At 41.8% G+C, this 22,383-nt stretch overlaps 1 protein-coding gene across 2 annotated transcripts in view; it reads right to left on the bottom strand.

The window, feature by feature from the left end:
- The window catches only part of LOH12CR1 (loss of heterozygosity, 12, chromosomal region 1), a 125,335-nt gene that overhangs the window by 22,115 nt on the left and 80,837 nt on the right, over positions 1 to 22,383 (bottom strand). For both annotated transcript variants that reach the window (XM_011953824.1, XM_011953816.1), the window contains exon 3: positions 9,841 to 9,998. In XM_011953824.1, coding sequence (XP_011809214.1) covers positions 9,841 to 9,998 — 158 coding nt within the window. The remainder of the gene's footprint in view (positions 1 to 9,840; positions 9,999 to 22,383) is intronic.

The following is a 22,383-nucleotide window of genomic DNA, read 5'->3' as shown; positions in this document are numbered from 1 at the left end:
AAATCTTGTAAAACACAGAAAAACAAAAGCAGGCTAAAACAAACACCAATGATAATCTCATCTCTAAAGGGCAACCACAATTGAGTCACTGTCATGTTTCCTTCTGTCTAATCATTTATTAAGAATATTTACCACGGCCAAGCACGATGGCTCGCACCTGTAATCCCAGCACTTTGAGAAGGTGAGGTAGGAGGATTGCTTGAGGCCAGGAGTTCAAGACCAGCCTAGGCAACACGGCAAGACACTCTCTACAAAAAAAATTAAAAATTAGCCAGGTAGGTGGCACACCTGTAGTGCTGGTTATGTGAGAGGCTGAAGTGGGTGGATCACTGGAGCCCAGCAGTTTCAGGCTACAGTAAGCTATGACTGTGGTACAGAACTCCAGCCTGGGCAACAGAGGGAGACCCTGTCTCTAAAACAAGATTGTTTGGCTGCAGGCCACCTGCAGTCCGGGACAGCTTTGAGTGTAATACAAATTTGTAAGCTTTCTTAAAATATTATGAGTTTTTTTTTTTTTTAAGCTCATCAGCTATCCTTAGCATTAATATATTTTATGTGTGGCCCACAACAATTCTTCCAATGTGGCCCTGGGAAGCCAAAAGATTGGACAACCCTGTTCTAAAATAAACAAACAAAAGAATATTTAACACAGTTGAAATCATATTGAATATAAACTATTACAACCTGATTTTTTTTTTCCTTATTGTTAAAAGTATAGATCTTTTCTAATGTCACTTGGTTTTCATTGGCAGGAGGACTTAAACCAAGCAAAATTCACCATGGAACCTTGTATCAGGCCTTCTGAATCTCAAAGTTGGGCTGCAGATACATTTTAGGAATCGAAGCTCGAAGATGACACAGATGTTCAAAATTTAGTGTACCCCTAGGCACACACAAGACTGTATTTCCCAGCCTCTTTGGAGTTAGCTATGGCCATGTAATTGAATTCTAGCCGAAGTCATAGGCAACACTCATAGGTTTGGCCCGTAAGAACCTCCTATCCGTGCTAGTCCACTCTTTTTTCCCTTTGGCCACTGGACACTATCAACAACGTGGTTGTTAGGGACGGCAGAGCCACAAGATGGAAGGAACCTGAATCCCTGAACTCAAGGGAGGGGAGTCACCTGCTAACCAGAAACATCCACCTTGAACAAGAGCAAGAAACAAACTTCTGTTGCATTTGAGCCATTACACATCTTTGAGTCTATTTATAGCTGTAGTCTAGCTTACTCTACCTAATGCAACCCTCATAACCTTTATTTTCTCTGATCGAATGAGAAAACTTTATCAGTCCCTAGGACGAAATGATTGAAGAATATATAAGTTGTTCATTAAACAAGTATTTATTAAACATCTACTACACACCAGGCATTGTTCTAGGCACTGCAGCAATGCTCAAATTTGCTAAAATTCTTGTTTATCTTCATTGAAAGGGATACAGGACAGGGAATATCTTTTCCCAGCCCTGATTTCATTTCTATAACCCAGGAGCCCTCGATATTGGCTAGTTGGCTTAGAGACTACAGGTGCTCTGGGGTTCCTCACAAGAGAGGAGACTACATGGGACCTCTGACACTGCCCACTCTGGTGGACTGGAAATGAGCAGGGGAGGGAGAAGAACAGGGGCTCTAGAACCTGGCATTGGGAAAGCTGGCACAGCCAGCTGTCTGGGGGCATGTCTAGGGCAGGCAAACTGGGGGGAAATGGAGCTGCTGTTCACACATGCTCATATGTCATTGTCCAAAAACGGAATGGAGTTAAATCTCAGAGCAGTCAAATAACCGGGCTCTGCTCATGCCTTGCCAAAAAACACAAGCCTACATTTCCAACAGGCAAGTAATAAACTAGATTCGGCCCTCTTCCAGGATTTCTGGCTTTTGGCAGGACAGTGCTGGTGTAAAGGAAGTGTGGAGCCAGGCCCAAGGAAGCCGTGTGTAGCATACCTTACAGTCCGCCGAACCAGAAGCAGCCCACTCCCCCACCTGGATTTCCTGTCACCCAGGGGACCAGTTATATTTCTTACAGAAAAGAAAGGTTGCCCAAAGGACAAGAAGCAGGGAAACTATAATTACATTGTAAGGTTTCAACCTGGAATTTATGCCAGAGTAACTTGTGACATTCTATGGGAACACAAAATATTCTTTTTTATTTTATTTTTTTTTTTTGAGACGGAGTCTCGCTCTGTGGCCCAGACTGGAGTGCGGTGGCAAGATCTCGGCTCACTGCAAGCTCCGCCTCCCGGGTTCACGCCATTCTCCTGCCTCAGCCTCCGGAGTAGCTGGGATTACAGGCGCCCGCCACCTCCCCCGGCTAGTTTTTTGTATTTTTTTTTAGTAGAGATGGGGTTTCATTGTGTTAGCCAGGATGGTCTCGATCTCCTGACCTCGTGATCCGCCCGTCTCGGCCTCCCAAAGTGCTGGGATTACAGGCTTGAGCCACCGCGCCCGGCCGGGAACATAAAATATTCTTGAAATGTCTTGCCTCAGTATTTCAGCAAAAAGCAGCCAACATCTCAATGTTCTTGTCAAAATTTGTAGTTTTGCAACAGGTACTCCCAATTCATTTTATAATTTCAGGTCAAGAAAGCAGCAACTGAAGCCAAAATATGTTTAAAAGCAGCCACAGGACTCTAACAATGTTGTCATTTAAAGGAAATTCAGTTCACAGTGTCAGGGCGACAGCAACAGTTTCACCTGGCCAACAGCTCACGCTAACCAGGCTTTTAACCAAAGGAGCCCAAAGTGAATGCTAATGCCAACTCAGACACTGATGCTCTGTGCATCACTCGGAACAACTCATTTAATCTGGATCGATCTCTCCCCCTGGGAGGACACACAGTACAGGAAGTCAGGTCAAATACTTGGAAAATGACTCCAGCTGGGTCTTAAACATTACAGTATCGTTGACAGAAAGAAATCCCTGCCCAGCCCTGTGTGCAGGCCCATGAATGGCAACTCTCGTGCATTCTTTCAAACACCAGTTGAGGACTTACCATGTGAAAAAGGAATAACCAAAAATGAAATGAAGGACTCCAAAGAGGCAGAACATAAGTAGTATGGTGCAGTGGAAAAGATGACTCACCTTCTAATACCATCTTGGTCATTAATTAATAGAAAGATATCTGGCAAATCCCATGTACACTCAAAGGTCCTTGGTTTCTTTATTTGCACAATGAAAGGGCTAAATTAGAGAAACCTTAGGGCCTCTCTCTATCATCTTGTGGAATCGCACGGCTTTCCAAGGATTGCAATTTTTTCTTACCAGTTCATTTGAACCCCCTCCACGCTTCACACTGGTTTATAGCAATACAGTATGTTTATCAATGCATCTAAGAATTAAAACAGGAGTTACCAGAATCATATCATGAATGTACTCTCAAGGCCTTTAAGCAAGCACACAGGAACTGTAACAAAATAAACCTTGTGGCTTTATCTCAGTTACAAAGGCGTTCTAATCTATGAACCTATTTACCCACTGACAGCAACTAGAATGAGGCCGAAAGAAGACCCGGGGCAGTGACAAGAGAAGCTCCAAAAGTCTGTGCTGCATCTTCCTGGGGCTGCGGATTGGTCACCGGCCTCGTCCCTTGCCCCCAGGAAAACCACACCTGGGGAGGAAGCACACTCCTTTCTTGTTGGCCTTTCAGTTACCCCACATTTCAATGATAGGTGTAACCCAAAACAAAGTGTCTGTCAACTTGAATCCTTAACTAGAAATGAGGCAATATACAGGAAATCCCCCAAATCAGAGGCAGCCATGTATCCACAGCCTAGAAGCCAAGGACTAATGGTTTGCCACCATCCAGCTTCACATTTCTCAAGACCCATGTTCCCCAGGCACGACGATGCTATCCACAAAGCAGAATAAACAGTAAAATTCACTACAGAAATTCCAAAAACTACATATTGGTGGCATGAAAGAAATCCTGCAGGGTTTGAAGGAAACCACAGTGGGCTAAAAAAAAAAAAAAAAAATTTTTTTTCTTTTTTTTTTTTGCCTTGCCTCTATTTAGTTCTTAGACTTGGGTTGTTAAGAGCAGAGCTTAAAATCAGGCAATATTTAGACAGCTGCTGGTATCAAGTAATTTCATATGGGCCAATTCATGGCAATTAGGATAGGCCTTTCTCCTTAGTCATCATTTCTATTTAAAGCAATAACAAGAGCTAACACTACAGTGTCTAACTACATGGCAGGCATGGTCCCTAGTACTGAACCAAGAACAACTGATTGAACCCTCACGAAAACCTGAGGTGGATGTCATTCTGTTCTCACTGAATGGAAAAGGAAACTGAGGCTCAGAAGAATTAAGGGACTTGCCTGAGGTCACACAGCTAGTCAGAGATGGAGCCAGGATTGAACCTTGGCAGTGTGGCTCTGGATTTTACACTCAGAACCATTTTGCCAGACTGTCTGCAAATACAAAGAGCAAATACAAGTTGCCCTGCCTCAGCTGAGCCCTCAAGGCCTTATGGCACTCATGACTGTATCCAGTCACCATGACCACTCAACAAATGACCCCCCCCCTTCTCCACAGAGGATACACAAGCTGCTGGGTGTGACCGATCTGTGCCGGGGACCCTTCTGCCATAAGCTTGCCTGCACCCTCCCTGTTCTCTCAAAACCAATGTCCCACAGGGCTCCACCTCTTGCCTCCTCAGGGATCTCGCTCTAAGAATCCCCCTTTCTCCTTCATCTTTGATCTTGTCCCTTCTGCCTCTTCCCCCTCATCCTGTAAACATGTTCCAGTGCACCATCTGCAAAACAAAAAATCCCCTTTGATCTTCATCCACTTTTAATTTAATTTTGGCCACTACCTCACCGTGTGACCTGGGCAAAGTGCTTACTTTCTCTAAAAGGCTTTGATTTCTGCATCTGAATAATGAGAGCACTGGACCAGAGGGTCTCTAAGGTCCTTCCAATTCCAACCTTCCATGGTTCTGAATGCAGAGACTTCTCTGAGCAAGCTCACCGAAACTCCGGCCAGTTTCTTCATTGTCCCTGAAGCCCCAAAGTTAATTTTCTTCTAAGACTGCCAAGCTGTTAGCCTGCAGCAATGCCCTCCTCTGCCTCTCATTTCCCAACTCCTGGGTTTTTTTTCCCCCAAATACCTAGCTTAAACCCCGTCTGCTCCAGGATATCCTGATCATTAACTCTTACAGAACTTTAGTTATAAATCACAAATGAGCACCCCCTTCAACAGTGCCTTTTTCATACTTCTGTATATCTTCATTCCCTCACTGAGGCTAAACTCTCAAAGAGCAGGGACCAGTTACATGTCTCTGGAACCCCCAAAGGACCTCCCACTAGGTGGGTCTGCAATAGCTGCTCAACAGTGCCGGCTGAGGGGCCATTCTATCACCGTTAAAGAAACCAGTAGTCAAGGTACGACACTAGACTCCCTGATTGTAAAGTAAATTACCTCCATTCTTCTCCCTCACATACACAAATCTATAAACATAAACTTTTAATTCAAGAGCATCATCCAAACTTAACATAAGGAAAGCTTAGCTAACTCTCTGATTTTCTTTTACCCGAATCAGAAATAGTTATAGCCATGTTTCCCTTTGATGCAGACTTAAGTGATCACAGGTACTGTCATCTTAGGGACCTCTAGGTGGTCCCGGTTCTATACTTCCACTAACAGACATTCTCCATGGTTATTAAGTTCCCTCACTTTTCAACACATAGTATTATGTTACTTCCTCACCTTTCCAACCAAATTTCCAGGAAACGTCTGGAATAATATCAGAGAGTTGGTGTTTGATCAAAACGACATCCTCTGCTTTACTCATTTGGAAGTGACTAATTTCAACCCTTAGGTCTGCAGTGAACATAGACGGATGGATATGATTCAGGACTTTGCTAACACTCACCACCAGAGATGCAACGGACACATTACACCACCAATGAAAGCCCCAAAACTGTGCTCACCTCCTCTGCCTGAGCGCCCTGCTGGCTACTGCTCAGTACTGTGAGTGCTGGTCTCTGTTTTGCAATATTCCTGGGTAACTACTGACTATTCAAAGTGAATCCCAAAGTTCTTCAAACAGAATTTCAAACTGTTTATTTTTTGAGACAGGGTCTTGCTCTGTCGCCCAGGCTGGAGTGGAGATAGCTTACCGCAACCTCTTCTCACCTCCCAAGTAGCTGGGAATACAGGCACACACCTCCATGCCTGGATTTTTTTTTTTTTTTGGTCTTTTTTGTAGAGATGAGGTTTCACCATGTTGCCCAGGCTGGTCTTGAACTCCTGGGTTCAAGCAATCCACCTGCCTTGGCTTCCCAAAGTGCTGGGATTATAGGCATGAGCCATGTCGCCTGCCAAACTCAGTTTATTTTTAAATGAATGCTCCAAAACACTGGTTCTCACCTGGTTACATATTAGAATCACCTACAGCACCTTCATAAACAACAATACCCAACATCCCACCGCCCCAACCCTATCACCCTTCAAAGATTTTGATGTAATCGGTTTGGAGTGAGACCCAGACACCGGTCTTTTCTTAACAGCACCTCAGCTATACTGAATGAATTAAGCTACCATTGTTAAATATTTTAGGTATACAGCATTGTGACTATATTTTTCAAAAGGACTGAGTCATTCCTTTGTGGAATTATGGTAAAATTTAAAATAAGGTCTCCATTTAATTGTTAGTAATTTCCTGGCGATCACTGTGCGAAGCTTATGTAAAGTGTTAACTTTAGGGCAAGCTGCATGGGGCAGGATATATAGGCACTCTCAAATTATTTCTGTGACTTTTCTCTAAGTCTAAAATTAATTCAAATTTAAAAGTTATTTTTAAAAAGAATCCTTCACTTTTAAAGATATATGCTTAAATATTTATGAATGAAATCATGTCTGGGGATTTACTATAAAATATGCAGTTTTATAGTATGGCAGGGAGTAGGGATACGGATGAAACAGGAGTATTTGCAAGTTGATGATTGTAGTGGTTGGTAATGAGTACATGAAGGCTCACTGTGTTACTCTGTCTTCTTTTACTCTGTCTTCTTCAGTAGATGTGTAAAATTTCCCCTCATATATATAGGAGGAAAAAATTTCCGAGTAATTTCAACATGTAGCCAGGGCTGAGAAACACTGCTCTCAGGTCTTGAAAATGTGGTATAATAGAAGCTCTGTCTGGTATTTCCAGCTACAAAACACTTTCCCCAGCTCTCTGATATACAAGTAGTCAGTTAATCTCTCTGTACCATACTTTGCTAAACTGCAAAACAACAGATATGGATTAGAGGGTTTTTTGTTGTCGTCGTTGTTTTGTTTTTTTTTTGAGATGAAATCTGGCTCTATCGCCCTGGTTGAAGTACAGTGACATGATCTGGGCTCACTGTAATCTCCACCTTCTGGGTTCAAGCGATTCTTGTGCCTCAGCCTCCCAACTAGCTGGGACTACTGGCATGCACCACCACACCTGGCTAATTTTTGTATTTTTAGTAGAGATGGGGTTTCACAAAGTTGGCCAGGCTGGTCTTGAACTTAGAGGACTTTTTAAAAAGAATAAGCACCAAAAAGCCAATTTATTATTATTCTAAGATCTCCTCTCTGAGCATTAACGTCATAGTTAATTAACTTCTAGCACAACAGTAAAAAATGGTAAAGTCTGGCTGGGGGCAGTGGCTCACACCTGTAATCCCAGTGCTTTGGGAGGCTGAGGCAGGAGCATCGCTTGAGCTGAGGAGTGTGAAAACATCCTGGACAACACAGCCAGGCATGACGGCATATACCTGTAGTCCTAAGCTAGTGAGGAAGCTGAGGTTGGAGAATCGCTTCTGCCCAGCAGTTCAAGGTTGCAGTGAGCTATAAATGTATCACTAAACACCAGCCTCGATGACAGTATGAGACTCTGTCTCTAAAAAAATTAAAAAGGTAAAGTCTTATGTCTACAATAGCATTTCCCAAAGAATGTTCTAAAATCACTACTTTATGGGACATTAATAGATGTTCCCTAAGATAAGTGTTCTGAGGGCAAATAAGTTTCAAAAGTCTGGCTTTCTTTACTGCGAGACTCCTACTAAGAACTTTAAGTGAAATAATATGCTTTGTGATTTTACAAGCAGTGGTGAGGGAATATGCAAAACGTTTGACCTTCTTTACATGGGACTAGTTTTGTAGAACTTATTTTAGAAATAGTGCTTAAGACCACTGGTTCCCACATCCCTTATGTATTAGTCTGTTCTCACATTGCTCATAAAGACATACAGAAGACTGGGTAATTTATAAAGGAAAGAGGTTTAATTGACTCACAGTTCCACATGGCTGGGGAGGCGTCACAATCATGGTGGAAGGTGAAGAAAGAGCAAAGTCACATCTTACATGGCGGCAGGCAAGAGAGCTTGTGTAGGGGAACTCCCCTTTATAAAACCATCAGATCTCATGAGACTTACTCACTATCACGAGAACAGCATGGGAAAGAGGCCCCTGCAGGATTCAATTACCTCCCACCAGGTCCCTCCCATGACATGTGGGAATTATGGAAGCTACAATTCAAGAGGAGATTTAGGTGGGGACACAGCCAAACCATATTATCTTACTAAAATAATGATTCACAGACCACACCTAGACATACTGGGAGGAGGGGAGAACTAAGTATTAAAACAAACAAAAAACCCACATGATGCCAATGAATAGTCATGTTTGGAAATTAAAGCTTGGTAGACCATAATATAGCAAAATAAGTTTATAATATCTGCAAAGCCACATCAATGAAAAGCAATATCAAAGGTCATGTTTAATAGTTTTCCAAATAATAGTATTTAACCCATGAGAGAAGAGTATATGCATGCAACATTTTATGAAAGCTAAGTACTAAAATGTTGGAGACGTTGGCAAATTTAAATCTGTCAATACAACTAATGACTACTTTGTAGTCTCAAGGATGTACTACCTCCATTGCTAAATAAAAAGTGTTAATCTGCAGTGATTCTTGCCCCATCGCTTGTTTCTCCATGTCTATCATCTTCTCTCACCAGAGTTAAAGGGCCATGTTGTTAAACAAATCTGGGAGTGCCATTCACGTAAGTGGTTTCTCCAATAAACAGCTCCTAACATTTCCTTGATATTACAGTACATCGAGGCATCAGAAATATAAAGCTTTTCTTGACTGAAAACTTTGGAAAATGTATTCACTTATTCCTTTGTGCCCCTAGAACTGTGCTGTGCAGCAGCTGGTCAATGACACATTTAAGTGCTTAAAGGAAGTACCTATTTACTGCGATTGATAATTATACAACATTTGTAGCATGCTCTTCAGTTTACTAAGTACTTTCACATAAATTACATTGCTTCTTTCCTTTAAAAACTTTGCGGGTTAAATAGGCGTAATTGTTTCCATAAAACCATTAAGAATCACTGGAGCTTTTCGTATCAAGACTCCTGCTTTGAAAGAAATTATAATGTACTGGGAAACAAAATATAAATTACACACAGGAAACGATTACAGTCAATTCAAAGATAGAATGGCGGCTAGAGCAAATTAGTATGGCAAGACTTTACACAAACTAATAATAGCTAACACTTACTGAGCAATCTGTCACTCTACCCTTGGGGTAAGTTACTACTATTAGCCCCATTTTTCACATGAGGAAACTGAGACAAAGAGGAAGAAGTTAAATAACTTGGCCAAGCAAATCGGTGGTGATCACGATTCAAACTCTAAATTAGCCCAGCTCTGTGGACCACCATTTTCATCATCACATTTTACTGCTAGGAAAAAGCAATCTCCTCAAAGCAATAGTGACAAATGTCAAGTCTTAAGATGGCATCCAGAGTTGCAGAGAATCATAACCACCAGTCAGCAATGTTATTTTCCCGGAGCACATTACCTCTTTGATACGTTTAACCAAAGCATTCTGGTCAAAAGCAACAGCCTCTGCACACTGATGCAGGTGATCTTGATATCGGAGGCAGAGCTGCAACACCTGCTGAGAGTCCAGTTTCTCCAATTTGGCATTTGTTGGGGAAGTCTGGCCACTCAATAGCCCTTCAAACGAGAAAAAAAATGAAATTAAAATTACTGCTAATAAACTTGTGAATAAAGTAGTTTAATAAGTTCACTGAAGACAGGGTAAGACTTCAATTTAATCTTCCATCTTTTGCTATATGTTAATGACAGTCGTTGCAATTATTTATGGAGCATCTGTTATGTGCCAAGCACTTTTGCTAACTGCTTCCTGTGCACTATTTTTCATATTCACAACTGCCCTGGAAAGTGAGGTATTATTAGCTCCATTTACACAGGAGGAAGCCAAGACACAGAGAAGTTAAATAACTTTCCAAAAGTCGCATAGCTAGTGAGTGGCTTCTCCAAGAACAGAGCCTCCTGACCTTATCACCTCACTTCAAGGTACTAGGAATATAAATCCCTTATTAGTTGAAAATGTGGGCCGGGTGCAGTGGCTCACGCCTGTAATCCCAGCACTCTGGGAGGCCAAGATGGGCGGATCACGAGGTCAGGAGATTGAGACCATCCTAACACGGTGAAACCCTGTCTCTACTAAAAATACAAAAATTAGCCGGGTGTGGTGGCGGGCACCTGTAGTCCCAGCTACACAGGAGGCTGAGGCAGGAGGATGGCGTGAACCCAGGAGGCGGAGCTTGCAGTGAGTGGAGATCCGGCCACTGCACTCCAGCCTGGGCGACACAGCGAGACTCCATCTCAAAAAAAAAAAAAAAAAAAAAAAAAGAAAAGAAAATGTGTGAATATAATTTTTTAAAATAATTAAAATGGTTTTCTGAAAAACTGAGAAAAAGAAATCAAATGCAAACAGAAACTGCTAGGAGACGCTAAAATGAAGACACTTAACAAGTAAACAGACTTGTCAGCTAACAGGCCAGAAACTCATTCTTTACATTTTCTTTCAACACCAGTTTAGCCATGTAGCCATTAATCTCCCCTATATTTGCATAGAGGATTATATTTTCATAGGTATGTAGCAGGGCAATTAATAGCATTTGCAGGAGAAGAAATCAATTGAAGAGGCCAAATGATGCCCACATTCACAAAGCAAAGCCCAGTCTAGAAATTAAGCCTATTGCTTTCTGCCAAAGAAACAATGCTCAATTATCAGAACCCCTACACTCTCAAAAATTACCAAGGACCCCAAAGAGCTTTTATGTGAGTTATATCTTTTGATATTCACCTCTAAAAATTAAAACTGAGAACATTCTTAAATATTCTATCATTTAAATATAACGAAAACCCCTTTATACATTAACAAAAATAACATTTTAAGGAAAATATTCTTCCAAAACAAAAAAGTGAAATGGTGCCACTGGTTTATTTTTTTAAATGTCTTTTTAATGTCAGCCTTAATAGAAAACAGCTGGAATCTCATAGCTGCTTCTGCATTTAATCTGTTGCTATTTCACATCACCGAGCCTCTGGAAAACTCCACTGGACACTTGTGTAAGAGAATGAGCATGATTTGCAAATAACGTCTAAGTATTATTACAAAACTAGTTTTGACTTCAGAGATTCCCCAGCAGGGTCTTGGGGATCCCAGGGATCCCCCTACCATATGCCAGGCCACTCTGTCTCACAGCAGAGCCAACGCTACAGCATAAGGAACACAGAATACATATGACAGTAGGTCACGTGCAGCGCACAGCAAAGCTTTTTTTTTTTTTTGAGACAGAGTCTTGCTCTGTTGCCCACCTGGAGTGCAGTGGCGTGATCTCATTTCACTGCAACCTTGACCTCCTGGACCCAAGCAATCTTCCTACCTCAGCCTCCAGAGTAGCTGAGACCACAGGCATTTGTTACCACACCCAGCTAGTTTTTGTATTTTTAGTAGAGATGGGGTTTTGCTGCCCAGGTTGGTCTCAAACTTCTGGGCTCAAGCGATCCTCCCACCCCAGTGTGAGCCACCTCACCTGGCCAAAGCTCATCTTGGGAACCCTTCCCCACTGTCCCCAACCACCAACATCCACCCCACACTGTTCTGATGTATTAGAGCTGAACCCTGTATTCTTTCCCTCCAGACAGGCTGTATGAAGGGCTACCCAGCTGGGCTGTCCCAGAGAATCCTGGGAAATGCTGGTCGATGCTCTCAGATCTTCTGAGACAGAGCAGAGTACAGGGCTGGAACCCAAGGCACTACTAGGCTCCTCCACATTCCACTGCTCAGCTGCTGCACTGCAAGTCCTAACACAGGACAGCACCAGTTACTTGAACTGAACCTGCTTCCAGGCAGTATGTTTTGGTGAATCCAGTATTACCAGAAATTGGGACTTTTTTATTGAAATTTTTATTGAGATCCTATGTACAGGATCCCGTGCCCCCTTTACCCAATTTCCCTCAATGGTAACATCTTGTAAAACTATGGTACAATATCGCAACCAGGATACTGACATAGATATAATCCATAGATATAATCTGATCTTATTCAGATTTCCTACCCATCCCTCCCTTTTTTGGTTTAGAGATGCTATCTCCCTTTGTTGCTGAGGCTAGCCTCAAAACTCCTGAGCTCAAGAGATCCTCCCACCTCGGCCTCCCAAGTAGCTGGGACTACCGGAGTACGCCGCTGCACCTGGGCAGATTTCCTTTTTTTTTTTTTTTGAGACACGGTCTTGCTCTGTCTTCCAGTCTGGAGCACAGTGGAATGATCTCCTCAGCTCACTGCAACCTTGTTCAAGCAATTTTCACGCCTCAGGCTCCTGAGTAGCTGGGATCACAGGCATGTGCCACCATTCCTGCCTAATTTTTGTATTTTTTAGTAGAGACAGGGTTTCATCATGTTGGCCAGGCTGATCTCAAACTCCTGACCTAAGGTGATCCACCTGCCTCGGCCTTCCAAAGTGCTGGGATTACAGGCATGAGCCACTGTGCCCGGCCCAGATTTCCTCATTTTATTTGCACTCATTTGTGTCTGTATTTAGTTCTGTACAACTTTTCCCCATACACAGGTTCGTTATTCACCACTATGGTCAGATGCTGAAAAGTTCCATCACCACAAAGATTTCTTGTGCTGCTTTTATAACTAGACCTACCCCACTCTTTCTCTCATCCCCCTTTCCATCTTTAAAACACTGTCAACCATTAATCCGTTCACCATTTCTAACATTTTGTCCTTTCAAAAGTGTTATATAAATGAAATAATACATCATATAAGCTTTTGGGATTGGATCTTCTTATTTGCCCAACATAAAACTTTAGAGATTTGTCTATGTTGTTGATATATCAGTGGTTAATTCTTTTTTTAATTCTGAGTAGTATTCCATGGTATATATGTATCAGAGTTTGTTTCACCATTCACCCACTGGAGGACATCTGGGTTGTTTCCAGTTCGGGGCTATTACAAGCAAGTCTGCTGTGAGCAGTCTTGTACAGGTTTTTGTGTAAACAGAAGTTTTCATTTCTCTGGGATAAATGCCCAAGAATGCAACTGCTGGGTCATGTGGTAATTTCATGTTTAGTTTTATAAGAAACTGTCAGTTTCCCAGAGTGCCTGTACCAAGAAAATGGGAATTCTACAGACCACTAAAATCTCCTAACAAAACTATCAAGGGCTACCCTATCACTGACGAGAAATACATTTCCAGGAACACAAACTTGGGGGAAGATACCAAAAGTGTTTTGCTGTCAATCCGAAATTGAAAGAGGAAAAGAGGAAGGACGCACCATGGAAAAAGGAATGAATGATTGTGTGCCATTAATAGTGGACCAGGATAACACAAAAGCCATAAAGGAAACAGTGATAAATTCAACAATACAAAAAGCAAGACTCCTCATGACAACAAATACAAGTTAAAATTTAAAATACAAAAAGAGTACCCCAAATCTGGGGAAAATTAAAAACCTGCAGAGACCCCAGGAAGCCTTTTTCCTCCTATTGTGATAACTCATATCACACAGGGTAAACTTCCTAATATATAAAGAGTGCCTAGAAATTGGCAAATAAGGCTGGGCACGGTGGTTCACACCCGTAATCCCAGCACTTTGGGAGGCTGAGGCAGGCAGATCACCTGAGGTCAGGAGATCATCCTGGCCAACATGGTAAAACCCCGTCTCTACTAAAAATACAAAAATGAGTTGGGTACGGTGGCAGGCGCCTGTATTCCCAGATACTCAGGAGGCTGAGGCAGGAGAATCACTTGAACCCACAGGCGGAGCTTGCAGTGAGCCGAGATCATGCCACTGCACTTCAGTCTGGGCAACAGAGCGAGACTCCATCTCAAAAAAACAAAAACAAAAAAACAAACATTAGCAAAAGAAAGATGAACAAAAGATATGAAAAGATATTTCACAGAAAAGGAAATACCAATACCTCAACTATAAAAAAAAAAAAATGCACAACCTCACTTATAATAGGAAAAAAAATGGAAACTTTACCGCAAGCCCATTTTTCACCTGTCAAATCGGTAAAAATGAAAAGCATGAAAAATACTTTGTAGGTGAAGCTGTGAGGAAACTGGCTTTGCTGCTTAGTGTGTAAGTTGTTAACACCATATGGAGGAGGGCAACTTGGCATGGATAACAAAATTACAAATGTATAGCCTCTGATGCAACAACTTCACCACTAGGAATTTACACACACAGTAGCACACATGCTAAATGATGTCTAATGTATATACAAGAGTGTTCGTGGCAGCAGTGATTGTAACAGCAAAGGTCAGCAAACACCGCAATGCCCCGGAATAGAGGGCTTGTTAATTAAATCAAGGTAAATCTATAAATAGTATTACATGAACAAAGAAAAGAATGAGGGCGCTCTCTACATACTTACATGGAAAAAAATCTCCATAAGACATAACTTTTTTAAAGGTATATAGATGCATAGAGTGTGCTATCATTGCATACAAATGGGGGTTGGGGTGTAAGTAAATAAGAGTATACATTCAGATTTGCTTATATTTACATAAATAAACTCTGAAATGATATATAAGAATTACACGGAGGCAAGGGGTAAGGAGGGGGAATTTCATAGTATATTTTTAACAGAACTTTTTAAACCAAATGAATGCATTTCCCCCTTAAATATTTTTTAAATAAATAAACTCATTTTAATAAAAAGTAGCTGAGGTCTTTCCTCATCTACGAGTAAGACCTTTAGAGGCAGTTCTCCTTTCTTCACCCATCCCAAGTGCCCCGTACTCTACAAGTAAAAACCTCATCTTGAATTCTCACCCAAGTTCATACGGCCGAACACATCTTAAAACATTTTCCCGGCTGGGCACGGTGGCTAATGCCTGTAATCCCAGAACTTGGGGAGGCCGAAGCACGAGGTCAGGAGATCGAGACCATCCTGGCTAACACGGTGAAACCCCGTCTCTACTAAAAATACAAAAAATTAGCCGGGCGTGGTGGTGGGTGCCTGTAGTCCCAGCTACTTGGGAGGCTGAGGCAGGAGAATGGCGTAAACCTAGAAGGTGGAGCTTGCAGTGAGCTGAGATCATGCCACTGCACTCCAGCCTGGGCAACACAGCAAGACTCCGTCTCAAAAAAAAAAAAAATTTCTCTAAGGTGATTAAAGTGGTATAACAAATGGTGAGCTGGTTGAAGACAGGGACCACATTTCGCTTATCTTTTATCTCATGTCTAGTATAGCACCTGGTACACAAAAGGTTCTTAACTAGGGTAAGAGTATGCAGTTCTATTGCTGGAATTCCAAGGAAAGCATAAGTCTAGGAAGATATTAGGAGGAAAAAGGCTTCTCAGGGTCTCTGTAGGCTGCATATATGCCTAAGAGTGAGTCCTTGTCTCAGTCTGGACTCATGCTCTTCTAACATGCATGAGGAAGCTCTTCCGTGCTTCAGAAGACTATTGGGAGCCTGAATTGCAGAATGAGGTGGAGGAAGGCTACAGGGCCACCCCAAGCTGCCAGGTGGCTCAAGCAGAGGGCCCAGAAGCCAACCTTAGCTCACAAAACAAAACTCTCACTTCTACCTCTTGAGAAAAAGGTGGAGGGTGAGGGAAATGAGCGAAGTAGGAGGGGGATTTTGAGAAGGCTGCCAGGTCTAACAGGCACACTAGGGTGTTCAAATTAAGTTGCCTAGCCAACTTCAAAATCAAAGGAATTACACTTTAAGTCATTCTTATAAATCACAATTGCACCCTCCCTCTAACCATCTAAAAACAAAACCCAGGTGCATGAGTCTATCCTCAGAATGTGCTTCCTTGACTCATAGGAATCTCCATAAACCCACCGCAAATCCTGCCCCAGGTCATAGAAGGAGCAAGACAGGACAGAGAAAATAAGAAGATGGGCCACATTTTCCATTCCTGAAGCAACAAAGTTGTGGCAACCCAGGCAAATTCTAGAGGCATTGGATACAATGTTTTCCCATCACCCTCTTGTGCCAGGACACCATCTCCCTCTAGTATTGATAGCTACGTCTCTCCTGGATCTTCTGAAAGTAGAGAGAAGGACAGAAAGCTGGGTAAATTTAGAGATGGTAAATTTTGTCATTTTTAGGAGACCACAAACTGCCAGCCCTCTGAAGTGTTTCATTCTGAATGCACATTAAGATTTTTTAAATTTTTGGAATGCTTTCAATGAGTTGTACACTTGCCTCTTTGCTCAGTCCCCACCATCTCCCTCCTGTCTAATGCCCGGCAGCTCCACTCACCCATATTACCCGCCTGGCCTCTGCAGGCCTCTGGATTTATACTCCTATTTTAATTATTTCCTACCAACTCCAATAATTACCTAAACCCTTACCATTAATAGAGAATGAACCACATACCACCCTTGAAATTATTTTTTGTATAGTTTTATAAATGTTATTTATACTTAGGATTTTTCTGTTTTACCCTTTATTATGAAAATTTTTAAATGTAGAAAAGTAGGGAAAAAATGTATACCCAAATATGCACCATCTAGATTCAACAACTAATATTCTGTCATACCTACTTCATCTCACTATATAATTTTTTTTCTTTTACTGAGCCATTAAAAAAAACCATAACATCATGACACTTCATTCCTAATATTCCATAAAGAAGAATGTTGATCCACGTACTTATGGTTAGTTTTTCATGTTAAAGAGAAGAAGTTTCTAAATTACATGTTCCTTACAGTTAAGGAACAGGAGCATTGCCTTCAGTTTTCTACTTCTTTAGTTTAACACGGTGATGCACCCAAAGATGTTTATTGAGTTAAAAACCTGATCTAACAGATTCCATATATTAAGGGTTAGGTTTGCAAATGGTAAATACTGGAGCTATTTCCTAAGATCCTGTTTAAACCACTTTGTTTATAAAAGAACAAGGAGTAGGCTCCAGGGAGTGAGTGAAGACCAAGACTGAATATTCCACAGATCCAGCAAACTACCATCTGTACCCACCTCTTTGTGTAAAGTGTTGAGTGGAAAAATCATCAGGGTTAGCAGCGTGGGAAATATTTTGCTGAGTGATCTTTTTCATTCTGCAATGTCAGGTGGAAGGAAACCCCCAGTTTTTCTAGAGCACAGTGCAGAGCCACATAATACCAAAACGAATTCCTTAAGTCTGAGAGGCTTAGATACTTCTAGGACTAGAAATCAGTATTACAAATATTGGGGCACATAACAAGCTCCATTTCCTGCTACAGAATCTAGGAAGTAGAAATTAAATATAACTTTGACAAAAGTTACTGTGAAGGTACAATTAAGCATCAGATTCTGAAAAAAGAAATTCCCCTGTATGGACTGAATGTTTGTGTTCCCCCAAATTTCCTCCCCCAAAATTTCCTGTGTTGAAATCCGAATCCCCAGTGTAATGGTATTAGGAGGTGGGGACCTCAAAGGGTGAGTATATCATGAATGTGGAGGCTTCACGAATGGGACTAGTGTCACTAGAAGAAGAGACATGAGAGCCTCCCCTCACTCTTTCTGTTCCCGGCCACGTGAGGCCACGGCAAGAAGATGGCCATCTGCAAACCAGGGAGCAGGTCTTCGGCAGAGGCAAATCTGCCGGCACCTTGGCCTTGGATTTCCCAGCCACTAGAATTATCAGAGATAAATGCTTGTTGTTTAAGCCACCCAGTAGATGGTATTCTGTTATAGCAGCCCAAACTGACTATGATACCCCCAAAACTAGTAAGAAATTTATTTTCGAGTCTACTGGTCATAGCATATTTCAAAGATAAAAGCACTTAAGCTACGTGTATCCTTTACTTAAACTCTAGTTTCCAAAGGCACTCCCTTCTCTTCTTAAAGAAAGGGAAAGTCTAAAAACATCTTCCCAACTTAGAATTTTGTGATGTGCGCTAGTGATTGATTCCTTCAGGATACTTAGAAAAAGGGTGCTTTCTAAGGCTGATTCCTTTCGAACTTTTGTCCCCACTCTGTCACCTCAGAGGAGTACTAACATCGAAGGGGCAATGGCAAACATCGTTGCTTTGGTTAAACCACGTGGCAGAAGAAACTGCAAGTGCAGAACAAGCCCCATGTAAGACGCTCACCCACCACAATGTCTGGTGAGGACACAAACATTTCTCCCAGGACCTCCGAAGCCCACCAGAGGGCAAGAAAGAGGAACTTTTTAATGGAGGCAGCATGGAAAATTCAGAGGAGCTGAATTCAGCTCCTCTATTTATTAGCTGCGTGCATCTGGACAATTTACCTTACAGTTTTGAGCCTCAATTTTCTCATATGTAAAAGCAAGATAATAATCACGTCTCTTCTAGGGTTTGCCTAGCACACAATAGGATTTTGATAAAACTCTGTTCCCTTTATTCTTGCATTTCTTAAGTCTCAGAGATGTAAAGGGTTCAAGGGAATTTGTGAAAAGCAATGAAAAGCACTTCATCCTTCTATGTTACACACCCATTTGGCCATGGCCAGTGGCCCTAATTTATGGTACCAAAGAAGCAAGAACAGAGGATGTCACACCCAAAAGTAGACACAGCATTTCCAAAGGTCATCAGCATCCACAAACAACACACCTCAGTGTCTTCGAGGAATTCTGTTCGCTGCTATAAAATTAGCATTTCACAATCTCTACCTTTTCCTCTCAAATAATTAAGTAAAATGGAATAGGCTGTAGTTACCAACTACTTAGTAGGCAGAGGTGAGAGGACTGTTTAAGCCTAGAAGTTCAAAGCCAGCCTGGGCAATACAGCAAGATTCTCTGTCTCTAATTAAGTACATCTTCAACTGCTCATCCACCCTAACAATTTTATAGGCTTGCTCTCTGTTTGAACTTACCAGACTAGGGAAGAGAGACAGCACGGTATAACGAAAAAGTCTGGAGTCAGGTAGACCTGGAATTGGAATCCAAGGATTGCCATTTACTACCTGTGTGATGTTGAGGGAGTCTAAATTTAACTTCCCTTAATTCAAATCCTTCATCTGTAAGTGTGACATGTATTAAAGGAGTATTACGGGAATTATATAAAGTTATGCCTACCACAGCACCTAGCACAGAGGAGGCACACAATTCGTATTAATTTCCTCACTGTTCCAAAGTCCCCAATCACCAACTGTAGTAGTCAATTAAGCAGGCTTTCAAAACCTGGCTGTATGACTGGCCTATCCTACCTCTGTAAGCATTTACCAGGCACACATTACTATGTACTAGCACGGTAGGAAATAGCAAAGAAATGATCTCACTCCTCAAGCAGATTACCAGAAGAAGCAGGAGTTATTTATAAGGAAGGCAAACATGAAAAGGAGCTAAAATTAAAAAGATAAAACAACAAACCACCCAATTGGGCAAAATAGACATTTCTCCAAAGAAGATATACCGATTGCCAACAAGCACAAGAAGGTTGCTCGAAATCACTAATCATGAGGGAAATACAAAACACAATGAGATACCACTTAATCATTAGGATGGCTATTTTCCAAACAACAGAAAATAACAAGTGTTGGCAAGGATGTTCTCCATATCCTTGGAACCCTTGTGCACTGCTGGTAAGAACGTAAAATGGTGCACCTGCTGAGGAAAACAGTATGGGGGTTCCTAAAAAAAGGAACTATAGAGGGAATTTGGGGAAGACTGGTAGGAAGCACCAGGAATTTGTCTTCCCAACTAAATAACTGCACTGGTGCACTCTGTCTGATGTAACTATTTTGTAGCTCTAGAGTCTATTGAAGGCTTGCAACATCCAGAGGAAGGCCTGGATGATAAATTATAATTACTTTCAGTCAATTTCAGCTGCCATCATAATAGCACCTACCCATCCCAAAGCTCCCAGCCCCATTGCAGGCAGCTATGCACTTATTCCTGGAGTGGCTTGCACACAGTTTGTGGGAGACAGTGGGGGAGAAAAGGACCTTGTCCTCTAAATATGGATCTACGCTCAGATCAGTGACGGCTGCTTCTGATGACAAAGGTGCAGACAGACAGACAGACAGCAGTCACCGTCGTTACACCTCCACCACACTGCTGCAAGGTCCTCCCACTCATGCTGAAGTGACTTCCAGAGGATTAAAAGGGGCAGCATCTTTTTTCCCCTCCTTCACTTTTTTCTTTTTCCCTCTCTGGGAGCTGGACATTAAAGATCAGGATATTCAAAAGCAACCATATATATAGGGGAAATTAGAAAGTTGCTATGCATGCCCAGGGAAAAGTACAGGCTCAGAAAAGATCTGAGAAGACCTAACATGTATACCTCAGGCTGATTCTTGGCACAGACACATCCTGTAACAATCAGAAACCAAAAATAAACCCAAAAAACAGCAAACCCAGGGAATAGGGAGAATCTGTTTCCAGAGTTACCATATTATAGGATTTAAATGTCCAATTAGCCGGGCGCGGTGGCTCAAGCCTGTAATCCTAGCACTTTGGGAGGCCGAGACGGGCGGATCACGAGGTCAGGAGATCGAGACCATCCTGGCTAACACGGTGAAATCCTGTCTCTACTAAAAATACAAAAAACTAGCCGGGCGAGGTGGCGGGCGCCTGTAGTCCCAGCTACTCGGGAGGCTGAGGCAGGAGAATGGCGTAAACCCGGGAGGCGGAGGCAGAGCTTGCAGTGAGCTGAGATCCGGCCACCGCACTCCAGCCCGGGTGACAGAGCAAGACTCTGCCTCAAAAAAATAAAAAAATAAAAAAAAATAAATGTCCAATTAAAAAAAAATCACAAGTCATACAAAGAAACAGAAAAGTATGGCTCATTCAAAGGAAAAATATAAACCAACAGATATTGTCCCTGAAGAAAGACAATGGCAAATCTACTAGACAAAGACTTTAAAACAACTGTCTTAAAGATGCTCAAAGAACTAAAGAAGACATGGAGAAAGCCAAGAAAACAATGTATAAACAAAGGGAAAATATCAGTAAAGAGACAGAAAACCTAAAAAGAAATGAAAAATAAGTTCTGGAGCTGAAATAACTGATAGGAAAAACTCACCGCAGGGATTCAAAGGCAGATTTGAGCAGGCAGAAGGAAGAATGAGTGAATAATGAAGGACAGTGAATATTATCTAGTCTGAGGAACAGAAAGAAAAAAGATTAAGGAAAAGTGAACTGATCTAAGGGATTGATGAGACACCATCAAGTGGATAACCATATGCGTTGTGGGAGTCCCAAAAGGAAAACAGAAAGAGAAAGGGAAAGAGAAAACATCTGAAGAAACAATGGCAAAACACATCCCAAATTTGATGAAAGAGATGAATATAAACATCCAAGAAGCTCAACAAACTTAAAATAGGATTCAGAGACCCACACCAAGACACATTATAACCAACCTTTAGAAAGGGCCAGGCGCAGTGGCTCACGCCTGTAATCCAAGCACTTTGGGAGGCCAAGGTGGGCAGATCACTTGATGTCAGGAGTTTGAGACCAGCCTGGACAACATGGCGAAACCCCATCTCTACAAAAAAATATAAAAATTAGCCAGGCATGGTGGCAGATGCTTGTAGTCCCAGCTACTTGGGAAGCTAAGGCAGGAGGATCATTTGAGTCTGGGATGCAGAGGCTGCAGTGAGCTGAGATTGCATTACTGCACTCTAGCCTGGGTGACAGAATGAGACTCTGTCTCAAAAAACAAACAAAAAGACAAAGAGAAATTTGAAAGCATCAAAAGAAAACCAACTTTTGGTTTTGATCATATAAAAGGGAACTTTAATAAGATTATCAACAGATTTCTCATCAGAAACCTAGGGGGCCATAAGGTGGTAAACTGCTAAAAGAAAAAAAAAAAACCTGTCAAGCAAGAATTATATCCAGTAAAACTATCCTTTAAAAGTGAGGGAGAAAGTAAGACAGTATCAGTTAGGGAAAAAAAAAAACAAAAACAAAAAAGCAGAGGGAGTTTCTTAACACTAGACCTGCTCTGCAAGAAATGCTAACGGGAGTCCTGCAGGTTGAAATGAAAGCACACTATACAGTCCAATGAAGAAATAAAGATCTCAATAAAGGTAAATATATGGCAAATTATAAAAGCCCATGTATTGCTCACGCCTGTAATCCCAGCACTTTGGGAGGCCGAGGCGGC

The sequence above is a fragment of the Colobus angolensis genome, unplaced genomic scaffold, assembly GCF_000951035.1.
Source record: "Colobus angolensis palliatus isolate OR3802 unplaced genomic scaffold, Cang.pa_1.0 Scaffold11, whole genome shotgun sequence".
Classification (NCBI taxonomy): Eukaryota; Metazoa; Chordata; class Mammalia; order Primates; family Cercopithecidae; genus Colobus; species Colobus angolensis.
Note: the sequence above shows the minus strand (reverse complement) of the source record. Positions and strands in the feature narration are given on the sequence as shown.